Below are 19,745 nucleotides of genomic sequence, written 5' to 3'. Positions count from 1 at the left end.
GGAGAGAGGGGCGACAATTGACGGTGGTGGTAGGAATAGGGGTGGCACATGGTGGTAGTAAGTTAGCACCACTAACCACCAGTGGTGGGCTAAAGCGGTGGGTGATGATGGTTGTTAAGGGGTGACAATGGGAGGTAGTGGTGGTGGGATAAAAAAAAAAAAAGCTCACTCCAAAACTCGCTCCTTAACGGTCCCCTTGTTGGATGTTGAAAGACACAACCACAAATTGATAAGCACCATCTTTTTTTTTAGCCACTAGCTAGTTTCATGGGATTGTGTGCACACACCCACACTTGCATGTCACATTGGTTGAACCATAGCAGGCGTGCTTAAAGATCTTTGCACTAACAGCAGCACATTCTTAAACGAACGACAAGAATGCACACAATGAAGCGTGCTCTTCTAATTGATTTGGCCCGGAACACAAATGCAGCTATAATTATTACCTGACTACATGGAATCGCTGATCTCGGCTTACGGCATTGGGGAGGACGAGGACGAGGACAAGGACAAGGACAAGGAGGATTCTTTGCAGAAGCAGGAGGTGGACGACGAAGAAACGTGTTATAAGAAGAGGAAGAGAGCACCACATTCTCCTCCTCCTCCTCTTCGCTGTGGTCAAGAAACTGCCACATGCATTTTCATTGGACCCGCAGAACTTCCTCCACATTCTCCTCGCTCTTCAAATGGTGATGAAGAAACTGCTAATGGCGTATTCATCGGACCTTTAGAACGCCCACCACATGTTTCTCCTCCTTCCTGCTGTTCTAACGCTGGTGAAGAACCCGCTGCATGCTTCTTTGGACCTGCAGAACGCCCATGTGGACCTGCAGAACGCCCACATGGGCTCTCCAGTGCTAGGCCTTCTCTCGAATGCCACATCCCCCTTCCCCATGGTCGTTACATTTCAAAACGGGAGAGGGCTGCCCTTTCGAGCACCGTTTCTGAACCTATCAATCCTCATTCTGAGCAGCTCTCAAGCGGTATGATGTTTGTGCATGTATACCATGCTAGACAGTTATTTGTTTGAGATTGTATTCTGCTTGCATTTAGGGGTGGGGTCTTTTAATGTACTCCTTGTCTTTATCAGCAGGCCTCCAAAGGTTGAATCCTGCAGATATTTCATGGAATGGACAGGTAAGTACAAATTCGTCTGCAAGTGCAAGTTTTCGTAGCCATCTACCAAAAGGGCTCTTTATCCAGCTGAAGGCCCATGTTAAGGCCATCACGGCTGTGCGATGGTCTCCCACTCACAGTATGTCCTCTCATACATATATAGCACTCTACTATATGCATGATACAAGCAACAATGGCGAACTGTTGATTCAAGGGTTTCATGTGCACTACGTTTGTTTTGAGATTATTCATGTACTCAAATTTTGCCACTTGACCTTATATAAAGAAGTTACCTTGTGCTAAGGCATATATGCCCAGCTGTAGAATTTCCTACCAAGCTTAAGTGAGCTAGGCTACATTAAACATCTCTAGAGTCGAAATGGCTTTTGCTGAAAATGACCGGAAAAGGATAAAATGTATAACTGGAAACTTTTGGTGTAGATGGGGCTCAAACATACACGTGCACTTTGGCAATCTATGATGTTGAGACTATGCTTCAAAAGGTCCACATATGTGTGAACTTGAACTCTTTTGAACAATCCATTACAAACAAGAGGAACACCATACTTGAAGCAATTTCAAAATATTTCGTCAATCAAGAAGCCATGTAAAACTTGTCCTTTGATTTGCTTTTTCTTATCATCATCCCAATGATAATTTTTTTTGTGGAGAGTGCATCTTTTGGGATGCCCCTCTGGGACACCTATGAGGCTTGGTGTGTGTATGTCAGTGAGCCTAGTGGCCCTTGTTTCAGGTTGGCCACCTACAAAGATGGGCTCTTGTCCAGTGCAGCGTAAGAGAGAATGGACAAGATTTAGCAATCACACAGTAACAACCCTAATGTGGCTTGTGAAAATGGGTTCCTTTGCATTGATGGTGATTTCGCATTGTGTGTGTGTGTGTATGTATGTGTGTGTGTGTGTGTGTGTGTGAGAGAGAGAGAGAGAGAGAGAGAGAGAGAGAGAGAGAGAGAGAGAGAGAGAGAGAGAGAGAGAGATTTTATTATCGTCCTTGAAGGTCGGATATGATACGGGACCACAGATACATGTGATGTACTATGTATGGGGCTTATAAGTGATTCTCGATGCTTCAGGATTGTGGTGAGAGTCGCAATGGAGAGCCCACACTGTGGCTGGGAGAGGAATGGGAGAGGAAAATGTGTAGGTCCAAGTCATGGCGGTTGAAATGTGAGGGAAGCAAGTTCGGATGTGAGCAAGAGCTGAGCACTCTAGTAGTGTGTGGTACTCAGACTCTCAAACTTGCAGTGAGCATAATGTGCAGAGTCGATTTGCCTCTTTTCCTGCCCCAACGCCTTGTTTCACATTGAAGGGAGTGGGAGCTAAGCCGAATGGCTATGATAGTGCGTATCCTCGACAAGGGGATGTTGGAATTAGGGTTGCAGGAAAACACAGCTTGAAGAAGATGAAGAAAGCTCAAGGCACACAATAGAGAGTGTATACTTAGTGTGCAATGGAAAGATAGATAGCCCTAGAGTGATGGGCGTATATACAATGCACGGGGAAAAAAACCTCCTAAAGAGGGAAAACATGCCCCGGCGGTCCTAGTTTCTTCACACACATCACTACCACGTGTATGGTAACAAATCCCCTCTGGAGTGATGCGGTGAACGAGAGCTGGCACATGAGTAAAAGGAAGTGCCATGCCCTGAGGACATGAGGAGTAAGCCCAAAGCTTTGTGGAAAGCTTCAATCTTCTCACGAGACAATGCCTTTGTGAAAAGATCTGCAAGGTTGTCCTATGTTGGCACATAAGCCAAACTGATCTCTCCTACTGAGAGCCTCTCCCTGACATAGTGGTAATGCACCTCAATGTTCTTTGTGCGAGCATGAAAAATTGGGTTCCTCGCAATTGCCAATGCGCTTTGACTGTCAGTGTAGATAGTGTTGGCGGTGTCCTGTCCAACATCCAAATTAGCCATAAGGCGTCTGAGCCATACGCACTCAACCGTAGCTGTGAAGACTGTCTGTACTCAGCCTCACAACTGGAAGTGGCCACAGTAGGTTGCTTCTTGCTCAAGCATGATATACATGAACTGCCAAGCATGAAACAAAAAACCACTTGTGGACACTCGCGTGTCAAAACAACCAGCCCAATGTGAGTCCGAAAAAGCATGTAAGTCTGACTGCAATGATCCCCCCTTGGGATAAAACAAGCCAAGATGTAAAGTGCCACAAAGGTAGTGGAAAATCCTCTTGACAGCCTGCCAATGCTTAGACCCTGGGCTATGCATAAATCTGCTGATCTATGAGACTGCAAACTGAATATCCGGCCTCGTGTTGCATACATAAATGAGGCATCCAACGAGAGTTTGGTAAAGAGTGACATTTGCAGGATCAATAGCATCATGAAGACTCAATTTCTAACCTGTTTCCATGGGAGTGGCAATAGGTTTGCAATCCTCAAGTCCAAACTTACATAGCAATGTCTCTATGTAACTTTTCTGACACAAGGCAATACCACCATCGTACTGCTTAAACTGTATACCCAAGTAGTGATGCAACTGCCCCAAATCTTTCATCTTGAAAGTAGCATTCAAATCAGCCTTAGATTCAGCAGTATGTCTCTCATTTGGTCCAGTGATCAACAAATCATCTACATAAAGAACCACAATGAGAAGTACATCACCCTTACACTTTACATTCAATGTGCTTTCTGTTGGACTGTTATGAAAGCCTTATTTGACCAAATGAGTGTTAGCTTTCTCATACCAAGCACGAGGAGATTGCTTCAACCCATACAAAGTCTTCTTACATTTGCACACTTTGTCCTCTTGTCCTTTCTTGACAAAACCGCGAGGCTGCGTTACATAAACTTCCTCAAATATGTCACCATTTAAGAAAGCAGTAACAATGTTTGATTGATGTACATCCCAGTCAAAATGAGCTACCAATGCACAGTAGTCATACGACAAGTGGGAGCAAAAGTCTCTTCATAGTGTATGCCTTTTTGCTGTGCATAACCCTTTGCAACAAGTCGAGCCTTATTGCGATCGATCTCACCATTCGGCTTGCGTTTCAACTTGTACACCCACTTCGTACCAATGGCCTTTTTGCCAGGAGGCAAATCACATAAAGTTCATGTGTCATTTTCTATAAGTGCATCATATTCTGATTGCATGGCAATCATCCAATTTTCTGAATTCTGTGCTTCATCAAAAGAGAGAGGTTCCTCAACATCATGTAGCTAGACACAGCCAAAGCATAACAATTTGATGCATAAGATGCATGGCGAGAGCCTGAACGAGTACGACTAGACAAAGGTGCATCCAATTTACTGTCACGCAATGTATGCACCGACCATTTTGGCATATTTCTAGCCTGTTCATTTTCAGCCCTTTCCTCATCAAGTACATCATGTACATCTGCATCAGTAATAGGCTGATCTGTAACATTTTTGGAAACCCCCATAGGTTGTACATTTGCCTCATTGGAATTTAGATTTGAACTTCCACCACTAAAGAGAGTCAACAAAGTGTCATAAATGTCCTGTGAGCTTACATTACTGTCTTTAGTACATGACAGCAAGGGCTGAACAGAATCTTCCACAAACACTACATCTCGTGAAATCAGAATACGTTTTGTTTGCGGATGATACAACCTGTAACCTTTACTTTTAGCACTATAACCAACAAAACTACATTTGACAGCCTTATCATTCAATTTTTTGCGCTGTGTTTGTGGCACCAAAGCATATGCCAAACAGCCAAAAACGCGCATGTGCTCAATAGAAGGCTTTCTATCATGCCATGCTTCATATGGAGTAATAGACTGCAAAGCTTTCGTAGGACACCTGCTCAGTACATAAGTGGCACACATGATGACCTCAAGCCAAAAAGAATGCGGCAAAGCTTGACTTTTGACCATACATCGTGCCATTTGTGTAAGTGACCTGTTTTTCCTCTCAGCAACATCATTTTGCTGAGGCATATAAGGCACTGTACATTGGTGTTTTATCCCATGACTAGCCAGAAATGCATTAAATTCATGAGACATATACTCCCTCCCTCGATCGAAACGGAGGGTGTCCATAGTACATTACGAGACATTTTCAGCCATAGCCAGAAATTGTTTGAAGCACATAAAAACTTCGGACTTCGCTTAAGCGGAAATACCCATGCATGCGTGGAGTAATCATCAATGAAAGTCACGAAGTAAAGGTAATTGCCTAAGGATGGAGTGTGTATGGGCCCACAAACATCACTATGCACAAGCTGCAACCTGCATCTTGTGAACCATCCTTTGGAAACTTCGAACGTTGCATCTTACCCAAAATACAGCCTTCACAAACATGTTTGACAGGTGCTTCAAGAGGCAGCAGAGAAGCAACCATATCAGATTTCTGCAAACGCAGCAAAGTGGAAAAGTTCAGATGCCCAAAATGTGCATGCCACAGTTTTGCATCTAAAACAGCCCTTGAATCTGCAACTGCATTTGCAAAATTTTGTCCACACTTGTCATACAAAGTGAGCTTATGTAGCCCACAGCACAAAAGGCAAGATGCAACAATTTCATCACCAAAACTGAGATCATGAACTGTACATCTGTCATCCACAAATTTGACTACAAGTCCAAGTGTAGCAAGTGCAGATACAGACAAAAGATTCTTCTCGATCCCAGGTACATATAGTGCATCAACAAGTATGAAAGAACTGCCATTTGTAGTAGTAAGCACAATCTTTCCAACTCCCTGAACCGGATAAGAGGCATTGTTGGCACAAGTGACTGAATTTCCATGAGGGACAGACTCGAGATGTAAGGTGCAGCGGAATGAATGTTGTTCTTTCTCAAGATGAGTGATCCATATTTTGCTCAAGGTTCCTTTTAGTTCTTATGGAAGGGAGAGCCTTGCGTTCTTTATGCAAAGTGCTGTGATCACGAACAAAGTGAGTGGATATTGTGCGTGCAAGTGTATGAGACTGAGAGAAAGAGAGAAGAGAGATACGACACCAGAGACGTTGTAAAACCCTCCTCCGAAGGCCCCACTCTCGTCGGCGAGAGTGGTCTACTTATTGATTGCACAAAGGTGTACAATGATGATGCATGGACTGATGCAACTCGTGACTATGTCGGTGACGACGACGATGAATTTAGAGCTGAAATCGGTGCTCTTCTATCTACTGTCCACAAAGAGGCTATGGCTGAAATCTGGGACTATTTTGGGGTGCTGAAAACGCAGATTTGGCTGCTGTTTTTGAGGCTGAAAAACCCTGATTTATCTGCTGTCTTATGGCTGTAAAAACGCTGAGTAATTGGCAGGTCTATGGCTGCGTTTGTGTTGCTGCGATCGAAGGCTGAAAACGCTGAATATCTGCTGCGACAGAGGGCTGAAAACGCTGTTCCTTGCAGTTCCTTTTGGCTGAAAACAATGGCTTACTGCAGTCCTTTGAGGGCGATCCCAAAACGCTAGGCCTTGCGGGATGATGGCGATAGCAAAACGCTAGGGTTGGAGGCTGTCGAGGAGGTGTTGCTTGTGGAAACGCCAAGCTGCAAGGGGAGATGGCGCCTACCAAAAACGCTGGCTGAATGGGGATGGGCTCGCTAAGCGATGCTTGGAGAGGGTCTTGCTGAGAGAGGGGGAGTACCTCTTGCCTGGGGGCCTGTTGTGCTCCTTGCTCATCTGCCCAAGAGTGCTAACTTGGGTTTGCCTATATATTAACCTACCCAATTTGCCCTACTTAGTTCCCAAGAAAAGTCACTTAATAAATAAGTGAAAAATGTCAAAAATAGGGAAATTAGGCTAAAGTCACTGGAAAAATCCCCAAACTGACTCTGATGGAATCTGATGTAAATGCTTATGCTTATGCGGTGTGCATCCAGAGGATATGCATCTACACTAAGTGATTGGGCATACACCGTCTATGAATAGACTCACAAAAGTGCCAGTTCACTTCTAATCTAGACTGACTGGACTTGGCGGAAACCCTGTTATGGTGTAGCTTGTCCTCGGACACATAGGGTTGGGTGTGTCACGTGACATCCCCTCCTTTTTAAAGTAAGGTACTGAGCATGGCTTCCTTGTAGTCTGCCAACAACTTTGGATAATCCTTGAAGAACTCTTCGTCTACCAGCACCGCTTCGTGGGTTCCTCGATCTTTGAACTTCAAAAAGTATTGTCATACTTTCTTCTTCGAACCATGGCGAAACCGATGCAACAACACTTGCTCCGGCTCCATGACTTTTGTCACAAACGGGAGCGCATAACAATATAAAATATACTCGGATAAATAGAATTTGTCACTTAATAGTGAAGCCAAAGGATATAGAGAGAGATAGATAGATAGAGAGAGAGTGAGAAGATCGACATAGTACTGGGGACCAGAAGATGGGCTGGTCCCCCCCCCTAAAGAGAATCCTTTATTAGGGAGAATCTTTTTACAAGCACAAGAACCGGAGAAAACCCCTCCGTTCTAAATCTCTGACTCGATGGTCGTTCCTTCCCGTAAGGGAAATTCGAGAGACGAGCTCTCAATCCTTTTTCCGTCTGTGCTCAGAGTCGAGACTCCACAGACAATTTCCGAATTCCGTTCCCGGAATTCCCAAGCGTAGGCCGAAGCCTTCTCGCTTCTTCTTCGCGATGAAGTACTTGCAAACACACATGCAAACACGCGACAACAATTCGTATGGCGAATCCACAATAGATACCTGTCGCTCTTGCGTGGGAAAAGCGACTTCCGCGCTTCGTAGTCTCGCGCTATCTGTCGCGTCTTCTGGCGGCAGAGTCTTCTCTTGCTGGCGTTGGTACCTCCCTTTCATTGAGGGCATGTGGTGCTTTTATAGCTTCTTCGCCACGGCATGAATAGCTGCTCGAGTAGAGATCGCGGCCGTTTTTTTTTTTTTAAAATAATAATTTTTATATATATATATATTTTTTGGTGTTCTGCCAATAAAAGAGAAAGAGAAAACGCTGGCTGATCTGTTGTCTTATGTATCGGATGGGTGCCCACTTATTAAATGGGCGGCCGACGTATTTTAAAAATAGTATGAATCTGCCCAAAAACTCAATAAAACCTTATAAGTTAAAAACAATGCTTTCACAGCACTTCCCTGGCGTCCCTGGATGCAACCACATGCACAATGCAATGCAGATATAGATTCCTCGTGGGAAAGCGTTTGCTCTTCCCGGAAAACTCGTTCAAATTTTCCGCTTTTTAAGAAAAGCTTCTCAGAACCCATCTTTATTCTTGTGCTTGGTCTTTACGCGTATTCCTCTTTCCAGTTCAGATTTCCTCTCGACTATGGATATCCCCTTTCCGATGCACCCGTCACCCACCTTGTGACGCATCAGGAATACCCATCACCTAGTCCTTTCCTACCGAAGTTCCGGTACAATCCCCTATACGATGCTCTATGTCACCCATCCTATGACGCATCAGAGATGTCCGTTCCCGGATGGTCGGATACTTCTTATTGATGCTCCCTGTCACCCATTCGTTGTGACGCATCAGAAGTACCCGTTCCTGGTGGCCTTACAGATATTCCCTTTCACAGTGCTCCCGTCATTACTTTGAATGACGCACTAGGGATACTCTGTACTCGGATGTGTCCAGTGAGAAATACCCTCTCACTTAAAATTCCAATAATTCATTTAGAATTATTTTTCCTTGGTGTTCCAAGCGAGAAAACCCTCTCACTTATAAATCCAATAATTCATTTAGAATTATTTTTCTGTCAGATAAAGCCAATTTAGCAACATCCCTCTCACTTATAAACAGTTGTCCTCAATTATAGATGTCCACTTGAACTGTCGCGGAGAAACCGGGAAGATTCCAAATCTTGCTCAATGGTGAGTTGAGCTGGTCCTTTCTCAAAAGAGAACTTAAAAATTAAATTAAATAGAAATTCAAAAAATTCAATGAATACTTACCTTACCGGTTCATGTCATTCCTCTAGTACCTCAAGGATATGCTTCACCAATCATCAAACTTACGAGCCATGTAAGAACTCGTCATTCGCGTCTTTCCAACAGATAGGAAGTTTCCTCATCCGAGAATCTATTTTCTCAAGTCTACCTTCTCAATCTGAGAGGAATAATCCTCCTAGAAATCAATCTAGGTAGCTGCCTTGCGCATAATCCTGCGCGGTTAGTCCGGAGGGTATTAAACCTCTTGTGTCCTCCCACATAGGGAATGCCCAAATCATAGAGCATTAAGCTCAATGTCTTTCTTTCACAAACAAAGTTTGCGATCACCTTAAAGAAGGTTCTGTGTTCCGGGCCGTCGCTCAACGTAGGGGGGCGGTTCCAATCCGAAGATTCTTTGTGCACGGCGACACTTCCTTCCAACCTTTTCCTCCTGTGAGTTATTACCACCAGCAATGTTTTTCCGACGTCCATTAGCGTCTCTTGTTTACAAAATCATCAAAAATGATTTACCTTGCGAACATCAATGACAACTTGCAAAATCTCAGGCAGATAGGATTCTAGCCATAGCATTTTCTGAACGTACGTTCAAACCCGGTTCATAATTCCTTGTAAGAGAGTATAACAAACTCTCATCCAATTTCTTGCAATACGTCTAGATCTTCGTGTGTTATCCATGTACCCAAAGGTGTACATAATTCTTAAGTTGAAAGTTTTGGTGAACCTGGGAAATTACCTTCCCTTCGTAAGATCCTTAGAGCGAAGACGCTCAATCTGACGATCCCTTGGCTTGAACTTAGAGCAAAATCCGCTCATCAAATAATCTAGGATTCCAATCCTTGGATTCCTTGAGGTAGTAGTTGTCACTTGTTTCTTTCCTCGTAAAGGGAGTGTTCATTCACTTGTGCGAAAAGCACTACCATGTCTTCCCTGACCGGGTAGGGGGTGTTGGTTCATAAGAAAGCTTTTCTTGGTTGAAAGCTCGGAATGGTTCCTTCCTTTCTGCCGTCCTACCCGCAATAGCAGGTAATTTGTTGGTGAACTACTGGATACGAGATCAATAGTTGACCTCCGGATGGTTGAGCAAACCAATTCATCTCAGAAAACAATGTTTCAAATTGATACTACTCTCATAAATATTCGAGAGTGATTGTCCTGGTTAGACACATGCATATCTCGTGCATAAAAGCAATACGGATTTTATGAGTTCCTCAAAGATTTAACTTTGATCAAAGACTTGCCCTCTCACTTAAAGTTTGAGGGTCAAAAACTCAGGAGCTAGATTGAATTCCCTTACTCCAAACTTTCTCCGGATAGCAATGTATCCTTCGAGGAGAGGTAACAAAAATTCGTTGTTTTATGTGTTCAATGGTTCTCGTCCCACTGCGGGGATTGTATTCTATGTACATCAAGGTGTACACTTTCAGCTTTTATTGCTGACTCCACCATTTGCTGCTGCAAAGTATCTTGCAGATGGGTTTACAAAATTCGGGCAAAAGTCCTTCGTTAAATTTGTTCATCGTTCCTTCCTCAGAGAGGATCAAGAATGGAGCGACCTTGGCAAGAGTGAACCACTACTTGCTTTGACTCACTCGTTTTCCTATTGGGCAAGCCAATCCTAATCTTCTTGAATGCCTTCCTCAAAGCGTAGAGGAAAAAAAAATTTGTCAGAAAATTCAGCCTTGAATTGAATCCAAGTGTTGTTGTAAGTTCCTTGCAGAGCCTTGGTATACCACCAAGTACTTGCAATCCCCTTGAGGTGTTTGGTCACATGCCTCACCTTCGACGCTTCTAGAAATTTCCGTTTGCAAAGGCAACTTCAAAGTGTTGAATAAAAGCAGTAGCTTTCGGGACATTTTCTCTTTCGTCACAAGTATCAAACTTGACTGGAGTGTTCCTAGGTCTACATACCTCCTTCATATCCTTCCCGAAATAACGGAATTTCGTGGTGTATTGATGTTCATGGATATGTCCTGCGTTCTGAAGAATCTTGAGCATTCCGCTCCTTGGATTCTCTAGGTTCTTGAGCATCATGCTCTTGTCGCCTTCTCAGAGAATCCCAAGTCTTGTGTCGACTTCTTGCAGAGAGAAAAATTTTCCCAACTCTGCTAGCTTTTTCCTGCAGGACTTAGGTTTCCGCCTGCTTACTTCTCTCATGGCTTGTCATGGCTTCTTCCCGTATCTTCCTAGAGTCGTCCTCCTTTATAGAGAAAGAGAGGAGACCATGCTCTGATACCACTGTCACAAACGGGAGCGCATAACAATATAAAATATACTCGGATAAATAGAATTTCACTTAATACTGAAGCCAAAGGATATAGAGAGAGATAGATAGAGAGAGAGAGAGTGAGAAGATCGACACAGTACTGGGGACCAGAAGATGGGCTGGTCCCCCCCCCCCTTAAAGAGAATCCTTTATTAGGGAGAATCTTTTTACAAGCACAAGAACCGGAGAAAACCCCTCCGTTCTAAATCTCTGACTCGATGGTCGTTCCTTCCCGTAAGGGAAATTCGAGAGACGAGCTCTCAATCCTTTTTCCATCTGTACTTAGAGTCGAGACTCCACAGACAATTTCCGAATTCCGTTCCCGGAATTCCCAAGCGTAGGCCGAAGCCTTCTCGCTTCTTCTTCGCGATGAAGTACTTGCAAACACACACGCAAACACACGACAACAATTCGTATGGCGAATCCACAATAGATACCTGTCGCTCTTGCGCGGGAAAAGCGACTTCCGTGCTTTGTAGTCTCGCGCGATCTGTCGCGTCTTCTGGTGGCAAAGTCTTCGCGTCTTCTGGCGGCAGAGTCTTCTCTTGCTGGGGTTGGTACCTCCCTTTCAGTGAGGGCATGTGGTGCTTTTATAGCTTCTTCGCCACGGCACGAATAGCTGCTCGCGTAGAGATCGCGGCCTTTTTTTTCACTTTTTTTTTTTTTTGTGTTCTGCCTGAAAAAGAGAAAGAGAAAACGCTGGCTGATCTGTTGTCTTATGTATCGGATGGGTGCCCACTTATTAAATGGGCGGTCGGCGTATTTTAAAAATAGTCTGAATCTGCCCAAAAACTCAATAAAACCTTATAACAATGCTTTCACAGCACTTCCCAGGCGTCCCTGGATGCAACCACATGCACAAATGCAATGCAGACATAGATTCCTCGTGGGAAAGCGTTTGCTCTTCCTGGAAAACTCGTTCAAATTTTCCGCTTTTTAAGAAAAGCTTCTCAGAAACCATCTTTATTCTTGTGCTTGCGTCTTTACGCGTATTCCTCTTTCGAGTTCGGATTTCCTCTCGACTATGGATATCCCCTTTCCGATGCACCCGTCACCCACCTTGTGACGCATCAGGAATACCCATCACCTAGTCCTTTCCTACCGAACTTACGGTACAATCCCCTTCACGATGCTCTATGTCACCCATCCTATGACGCATCCGAGATATCCGTTCCCGGATGGTCGGATACTTCTTACTGATGCTCCCTGTCACCCATCCGTTGTGACGCATCAGAAGTACCCGTTCCTGGTGGCCTTACAGATATTCCCTTTCACAATGCTCGTGTCATTACTTTGAATGACGCACTAGGGATACTCTGTACTTGGATGTGTTCAGTGAGAAATACCCTCTCACTTAAAATTCCAATAATTCATTTAGAATTATTTTTCCTTGGTGTTCCAACCGAGAAAACCCTCTCACCTATAAATCCAATAATTCATTTAGAATTATTTTTCTGTCAGATAAAGCCAATTTAGCAACAACTTCAGCTTCATCGATGATCTCCGGTTCTTCTTCTTGCAAAATATCCTTTGGAGGTGTTCCCTGAAACACTTTCAACCAAGAAACTTGGAAAACGTTGTGCATTGACCATGAGTTAGGCAACTGCAATTTCATTGAAACCTCATTTATCTTTTTAATGACTGGAAATTGACCATACATACAAAAAGACAACTTAGGACATTTCTTTTCAACTTGCTTAAGACGTTGTTTCATGATTCTTAGATATACCAAATCTCCTTCCTTGATCGAGACCTCCTGACAATGCTTGTTAGCCTGTCGAGAATAAGATTCCTGAGCCTTGCTTAGCCGAAGCTTCACACTCTCAGAAATCTCATCCAATGACTGACTCTCAGCATTGGCATCAGGCATTTGACTGATCGATCTAGTCAAAAGTGACTTGAACGGACGGCCAAAAGCTGCCTCATACGGAGTTCGACCAATAGCAGAAGAAAAGGAGTCATTTAGAATAGCCTGAACCAATGGGAGATAGAGCTCCCACTGAGACTGTTGATCATGAACATAAGATTTTAACACATCAAAAGCCAATTGATTGTAAATTTCTGTTTGACCATCTGACTGTGGATGAAAAGCCGATGAAAAATTCAACTTTGTGCCAAAATTTTCAAAGAGTGCGTGCCAAATGTTGGACGTGAACTTAACATCCCTATCTGAAACATTGGACTTTGGCAAACCACAGAGGGGATACTAATGCTTAATGAACACCCGTGTTACATCTTGTGCAGTAACTGTGGCTTTACAAGGAATCAACATGCAAAATTTGCTAAAACGATCGACAATTGTCAAACATTGAGTGTTCCTTGAATGCAAACTTGGTGGTAGGTTAGTCACAAAATCCATAGAAATATCCTGAAAAGGTCCATCGGGAATAGGCAGCGGAAGAAAGAGGCCTTGCTGCTTACCCCGAGGAGCTTTGACTTTTTGACATATAGCGCACAATGTGACATAACGAAACACATCTTTTCGCATTTTAGGCCAATAAAAAAATCGTTCAATTTTTTCCAATGTGGTGTTCATTCCCGTGTACCCACCCGTGAGAGAATCATATGCATCATGCAATATGGTTGGCCTAAGAGAGGGCAACACACATAAACGCTGACGAAAAAATAACTATCCATCACGAATGAGATAGTTGCTGGGCCCTTGGGAAGCAAGAGCCTGCAACCAATACTTACCAAAGTCGGAATCTGCATACTGATTCTTCATGCTGTCAAAAGACTCCCACGAATAGAAAATGTGGTTCTTGAGTCAAGAGCCAAAATCTATCCTTTGCGACTCAACGCATTTGCAACAGGGTCAGCTTTTCCAGGCACATACTCAATCAAACCTCCAAATTGCTCAAAAAATTGTGACCACCGCGCTTGGCGATCACTCCAATGGGCACTAGGCATAGAGTGGAGCCACTTGAGGGCTTGATGATCTGTGCGCACTGTAAACTCTCTACCATACAGAAAATGCTTCCAATGCTTAAGAGAGTGAATGACAGACAAAAGTTCTTTATCATAAACTGAATAATTCTTTTCTGCACTATTGAGCTTCCGGCTAAGGAAAGCTATAGGACGACCATGCTGCTGGAGCACAGCGCCTATGGCGACATTGCTCTCATCCGTCCATACCTCAAAAGGGATCATCCCAAGAGGCAAGGATGACACGATGCTTCTGTCACCGCAACCTTGAGAGCTGCGAAAGCCTCAATGGCTGCCTTGGGCAAGTCTACGCGCTGACGGCGAGTCTTTACCCCTTTCAAGACATCAGTCATAGGTGTAGCAATGCGTGCAAAATTCTCTATGTGTGAACTATATGCTTGACATAAACCAAGAAAAGAACGCACATCATATGCAGTTTTGGGCAAATCCCAATTACGAACCTGTTTCACCTTCGCGGGATCTAGCTTGACGCCTTTTGCAGAAATGATATAACCCAGATAAGTGACTTCAGTAAGAAAAAATTCAGACTTTTTAGCTGCAATGTACAATTGACACTCATCCAAACGAGTTAGTACCCTTTCAACATCTCTTTCATGTTGTTCCCACGATGCAGAAAAAATGAGAATATCATCTAAAAAGATGAACACACATACATCGACCATATCGTCGAAACGACCTACCAGAGACGATTGAACGTTCCCACGGCACCTGTCAATCCAAAAGGCATAACAATATACTCCCATTGCCCTCACTTGTGCGAAAAGTGGTCTTGAAAATGTCCCCTTTGAATATCCGTACCTGATGGTATCCACTTTTGAGATCGACCTTGCTAAAAACCTTTGCCCCATTGAGCCTATCAAGGATATACTCAATGCGAGGCATCGGAAACTTGTTCTTGATGGTCATCTTGTTTAATGCTTTGTAATCAACACACAAACGAGACGAACCATCCTTCTTGCGAACAAACAAAATAGGGGTAGCAAAAGGACTTACACTAGGACGTATGAATCCTCTAGCCATCAACTCCGTGAGTTGTCTCTCTAACTCTTCCTCCTGTGTCTTGTTCAAACGGTAGGGAGCCTTACTGACAGGCTGTGCTCCCTCATAAGCTCGATGCGACGGTCCTCCGACCGCTCAGGTGGGAGACGAGGTGGAAGATCATCCTGCAAAAAGAGATGTTTAAACTTCGTTAAACAACTCTGAATACTTAGCTGGAGCCTGAATGCTCTGGGAAATTGGAGCATCATAGATGAATGCCGCTTGTGCTCCTCATCGTAATTCACGCTTTACATGCACATGAGAGATGAGAGGCAAAGAATGCAAGCCCTCCTCAGCACGAATGATGAGGGGGGAATCAATGTTGGCATGTAAAGTGAGAGTGTTAGCCCCAAAATCAATGAGAGCGTTGAGTTCACAAAACCATTTAATGCCCAAAATCATATCACATTTTGAGAGAGGAGACAGAAGAAATTTCCTACAAAAAGAAGCTTGTTGAACGGTAAACATCACATCAAGGCACTCCTTCGTGATGAGAGAGTCCATACCAGGAGTGAAGCCAGAAACCTCGAGAGGAGATTTCTGACTAGACTCTAGGTGGACTCTCTCAACAAGAAAGGGACTATTCACATCATGCATACTGCCTGGATCAAACAATATGATAAAACGCTGCCCCTTTACATGACCATAACACTTCAGGAGAGACTCATCAATGTGTGTGTCAGAGTTAGGAGAAGATGCAGGTTGGTTTGTGATAGTGTTTGTGGTTGCTGTGGGTGCCTTTGGTTCTTTAGGTGGGACTGTCTTAGGACAGGCCTTCTTAATGTGACCCTTGACATGACATTGAAAACATCTACCTTCTTTAGCATAAATCACTTGTTCTTCAGCCGTGATGTATCCTCCTACAATTTCTTGTGAAGCTTTTTCATTAGGGGTTAGCTTAGGTTTTGCAGGTGCTTTAGCTTTACCCTTAGATTCATTGTTAGAGTTCTTTTTCGAGGAATTAGAGGAAGATGGGCTAGAAGAATTACCATTCTTACCATTCTTACCGTTCTTACCATTCTATGTGTTCTGAGAATTCTGAGATGTCCCTTGAGAAGACTTGTTCTCCTTAGGCTTTCCCTTGTTGTGCTTCATCTCTTGGGAGAGAGCTATCGCTACCGCCTTGTTGAGATCCGCGGGGTCAAAGACTTCGACATCAAACTTGATGTATTCGTCTAACCCAAAGAGAAAAGCCTCTTTGCGCTCATCATCCGATTTGCGTAATTGAGTGCCTAGCTGCAAAACACGGTTAGAAAAAGACATGACTGGCAGACCATGCTGCTTGAGATTGCGCCAATCCTCTTTCAATCATGCGAGGTTGTGAGGTGGCATAAACCGCGCCTTGAGCTTGTCTTGGAAATCAGCCCAACTAAAAGAGAGGGACGTGAATTCGTTGGCTTTCTCTAGGTGCGCGGCTAGCTGTGCCTCTTGCCATGCGGTGGTACTAATTGATGGCATCACCGGCAAGGTACATAGCTGCCGTCAAAACTTTGCTATTTCCTGTTTTCTTAGTTGTCGCAAAATAAGCATTAAATTGATGCAACCAAGAATGAATAAGCGTAGCATCCATCTTACCATCATCTTACTGAAAGTCAACTTTTCGGTGACTGGGTTGTTGGAATCCGCATCGTTGCTTGCACCACTTGAGGAACTCCCACGATCTTTGGGTGGTTTGGTCTTCGAGGCTAGCACTTGTCGAAGCGATTCTTGAGTGCGTAGCTCAAAGGGCTCCCTTTGAGCTTCACTCTTGGCCTCCCTTTCTGCTTTTCGTTCATTGCGCTCGCATTCGAAAGCAAGGCGATTGGTTTCTTGTTGTGCCAACGCAACTCGATTCGCTTCTTGTTGTTGTATTGCATTTCTTTCCTTGCGTTCCAAAGTAATGCGAGTTGCTTCTTGTTGTTGTAGTGCGTTTCTTTCATTGCGTTCCATCGTAATGCGAGTCGCTTCTTGTTGTCCCAGCATCATGTCCATCATTGACTTGACCTTCATCTCCATAGGAGTAAGTACAACTCGTGGCGTAGATGCGAAGGGGGAGGGTTGGAAAAATCTCCTGGTGGGGAGAATCCTTCGTCGCCTCTCTCATGCTCATCACCTGTATGCGAAGTATCCATTCCGCTTCGGGTGATGACCATGCACTAGGATCTTTGGTTCTTAAGTTCACGAGGAACTTGGTTCTTGAGGTTTTATTTTGCTTGCAAATCGCGTTTGAGAAGGATCTTCTCTTCACCCGAGTTCTACTCTTTTCCGCGGGCGCACCCCTTGGCGGCCTTGCGCTCACACCAAGGTTGCTTTTTCCCACCTCACGTCGATTGGCCGGCCGCTAAGTGCACGGTCCGCTCTCAATGAGTGAAAAGAGACACAAGGGGACGTTGGACAAGCCCTTCTTTCTTGGGATTCCTGTCATTCTTCAACAAAACACGATCAGGAATCGACACGCCCAAGCGAACTTGGGTTCGTGCGACTGCAACCAGCAAAAAAAAATTCTTGTGGTTCTTTCCTTGAGTAATACAGAACACTGCCAAAGCTTTGATACCAATGTAAGGTGTAGCGGAATGAATGTTGTTCTTTCTCAAGATGAGTGATCCATATTTTGCTCAAGGTTCCTTTTAGTTCTTATGGAAGGGAGAGCCTCGCGTTCTTTATGGAGAGTGCTGTGATCACGAACAAAGTGAGTGGATATTGTGCGTGCAAGTGTATGAGACTGAGAGAAAGAGAGAAGAGAGATACGACACCAGAGACGTTGTAAAACCTTCCTCCGAAGGCCCCACTCTCGTCAGCGAGAGTGGTCTACTTATTGATTGCATAAAGGACTGATGCAACTCGTGACTATGTCGGTGACGACGACGATGAATTTAGAGCTGAAATCGGTGCTCTTCTATCTGCTGTCCACAAAGAGGCTATGGCTGAAAATCGGGGACTACTTTGGGGTGCTGAAAACGCAGATTTGGCTGCTGTTTTTGAGGCTGAAAAACCCTGATTTATCTGCTGTCTTATGGCTGTAAAAACGCTGAGTAATTGGCAGGTCTATGGCTGCGTTTTTCTTGCTGCAATCGAAGGCTGAAAACACTGAATATCTGCTGCGACAGAGGGCTGAAAACGCTGTTCCTTGCAGTTCCTTTTGGCTGAAAACAATGGCTTACTGCAGTCCTTTGAGGGCGATCCCAAAACGCTAGGCCTTGCGGGATGATGGCGATAGCGAAACGCCATGTAGCAAGTGTAATGCTATCTCCCAAATCACTTCTTTAGACTTTATGTCTTGCATCCATCTCGTGCTCAAGATCTTGCTTTTATGTGTCTTTTGAACTTTTTTGCTTGCTTTCCATGCAATTGTAGGAAGAGGACAAACAGGACAAGAAAGGGAAGAAGCCCAAACTCATGGCTGGGCTAGTGCCAGATATGGTGGGTGATAGGCCAAACTCAGATGCCAGTGAGTTATGCAGATTCTGGGGTAAAGTCACGGATAAGACAACACATATATTCTTTGATCCAGGTGCTAAAGCAAACTTTATTCACCAGAGTTGGGCATCAAAGCTGAAGAGATGGGGTACACAACAGAGGCAGGGTTGGCGTGCCCTGGCCACTCAAAGTGTTTTACTCCTATCATTGGAAAGCTACGTCTGCATATTCAGTCATATGTGGACACAGAGGAATTTTATATCATGCCACTGGAAGGGTGCTATGCACTGTTGGGAATCCGATGGATGTTCCGTATACATGGAGTGTGTCACAGATGGGAGCGCATATGAATAATCAACAAGATGAAAATAAATAATCTTTCAACTAAATAGAGTTGAGAGGAAAGTTGGACACAGTATTTGGGACCACAAGATGGGCTGGTCCCCCCCCTTAAAGAGAATCCTTTATTAGGGAGAATCTTTTTACAAGCACAAGAACTGGAGAAAACCCCTCCGTTCTATTCTCAGACTCTATGGTCGTTCCTTCCCGTGAGGGAGATCTGAGAGACGAGCTCTTAATCCTTATTCTGTCAGTACAAGGCTCCATGGACAATTTCCGAATCTCGTTCCCGGAATTCCCAAGCGTAGGTCGAGGTCTTCCCGCTTCTCCTTCGCGATAAGGATCTGCAAACACACACAAACACAAGACAACAGTTCGTATGGCGAATCCACAATTGATACCTGTCATTCTTTCCGCGGGAAAAGTGACCTCCGTGCTTTGTAGTCTCGCGATCTCTTGCGTCTTCTGGCGGCAGAGTCTCCTCTTGTTGGCGTTGGCAACTCCTCCCTTGAGAGAGGGTGTGTGATGCTTTTATAGCTCCTTGGCCATGGCAGGAATAGCTGAGCGTTGGCTATCTATGTAGAGATTGCTTGCCTTTTTTTTTTTCTTTGCGCTTCTGCCAAAAGTGAGGGGGAGAGAAAATGCTGGCCGTTTTTGCTGCTTTTTTAATTAGATGGCTGCCCACTTATGAAGTGGGCGGCCGATCACTTTTAAAAATAGTATGAACTTGCCCAAAAATTCAATAAAACCTTATAAGCTGAAAACA

The 19,745-nt window shown here is 44.2% G+C and overlaps 1 protein-coding gene across 1 annotated transcript in view; it reads left to right on the top strand.

Moving 5' to 3' along the window:
- The first annotated feature begins 286 nt into the window (after positions 1-286).
- Positions 287-19,745, top strand: part of LOC147450863 (Transducin/WD40 repeat-like superfamily protein) — a 41,569-nt gene continuing 22,110 nt past the window's right edge. The window contains exons 1-2 of the mRNA XM_086519865.1: positions 287-983; positions 1,094-1,255. Coding sequence (XP_086375991.1) covers positions 455-983; positions 1,094-1,255 — 691 coding nt within the window. The 5' untranslated portion in view covers positions 287-454. The remainder of the gene's footprint in view (positions 984-1,093; positions 1,256-19,745) is intronic.

Source organism: Adiantum capillus-veneris, chromosome 9 (genome assembly GCF_014529385.1).
Source record: "Adiantum capillus-veneris isolate H3 chromosome 9, ASM1452938v2, whole genome shotgun sequence".
Lineage (NCBI taxonomy): Eukaryota > Viridiplantae > Streptophyta > Polypodiopsida > Polypodiales > Pteridaceae > Adiantum > Adiantum capillus-veneris.
Note: the sequence above shows the minus strand (reverse complement) of the source record. Positions and strands in the feature narration are given on the sequence as shown.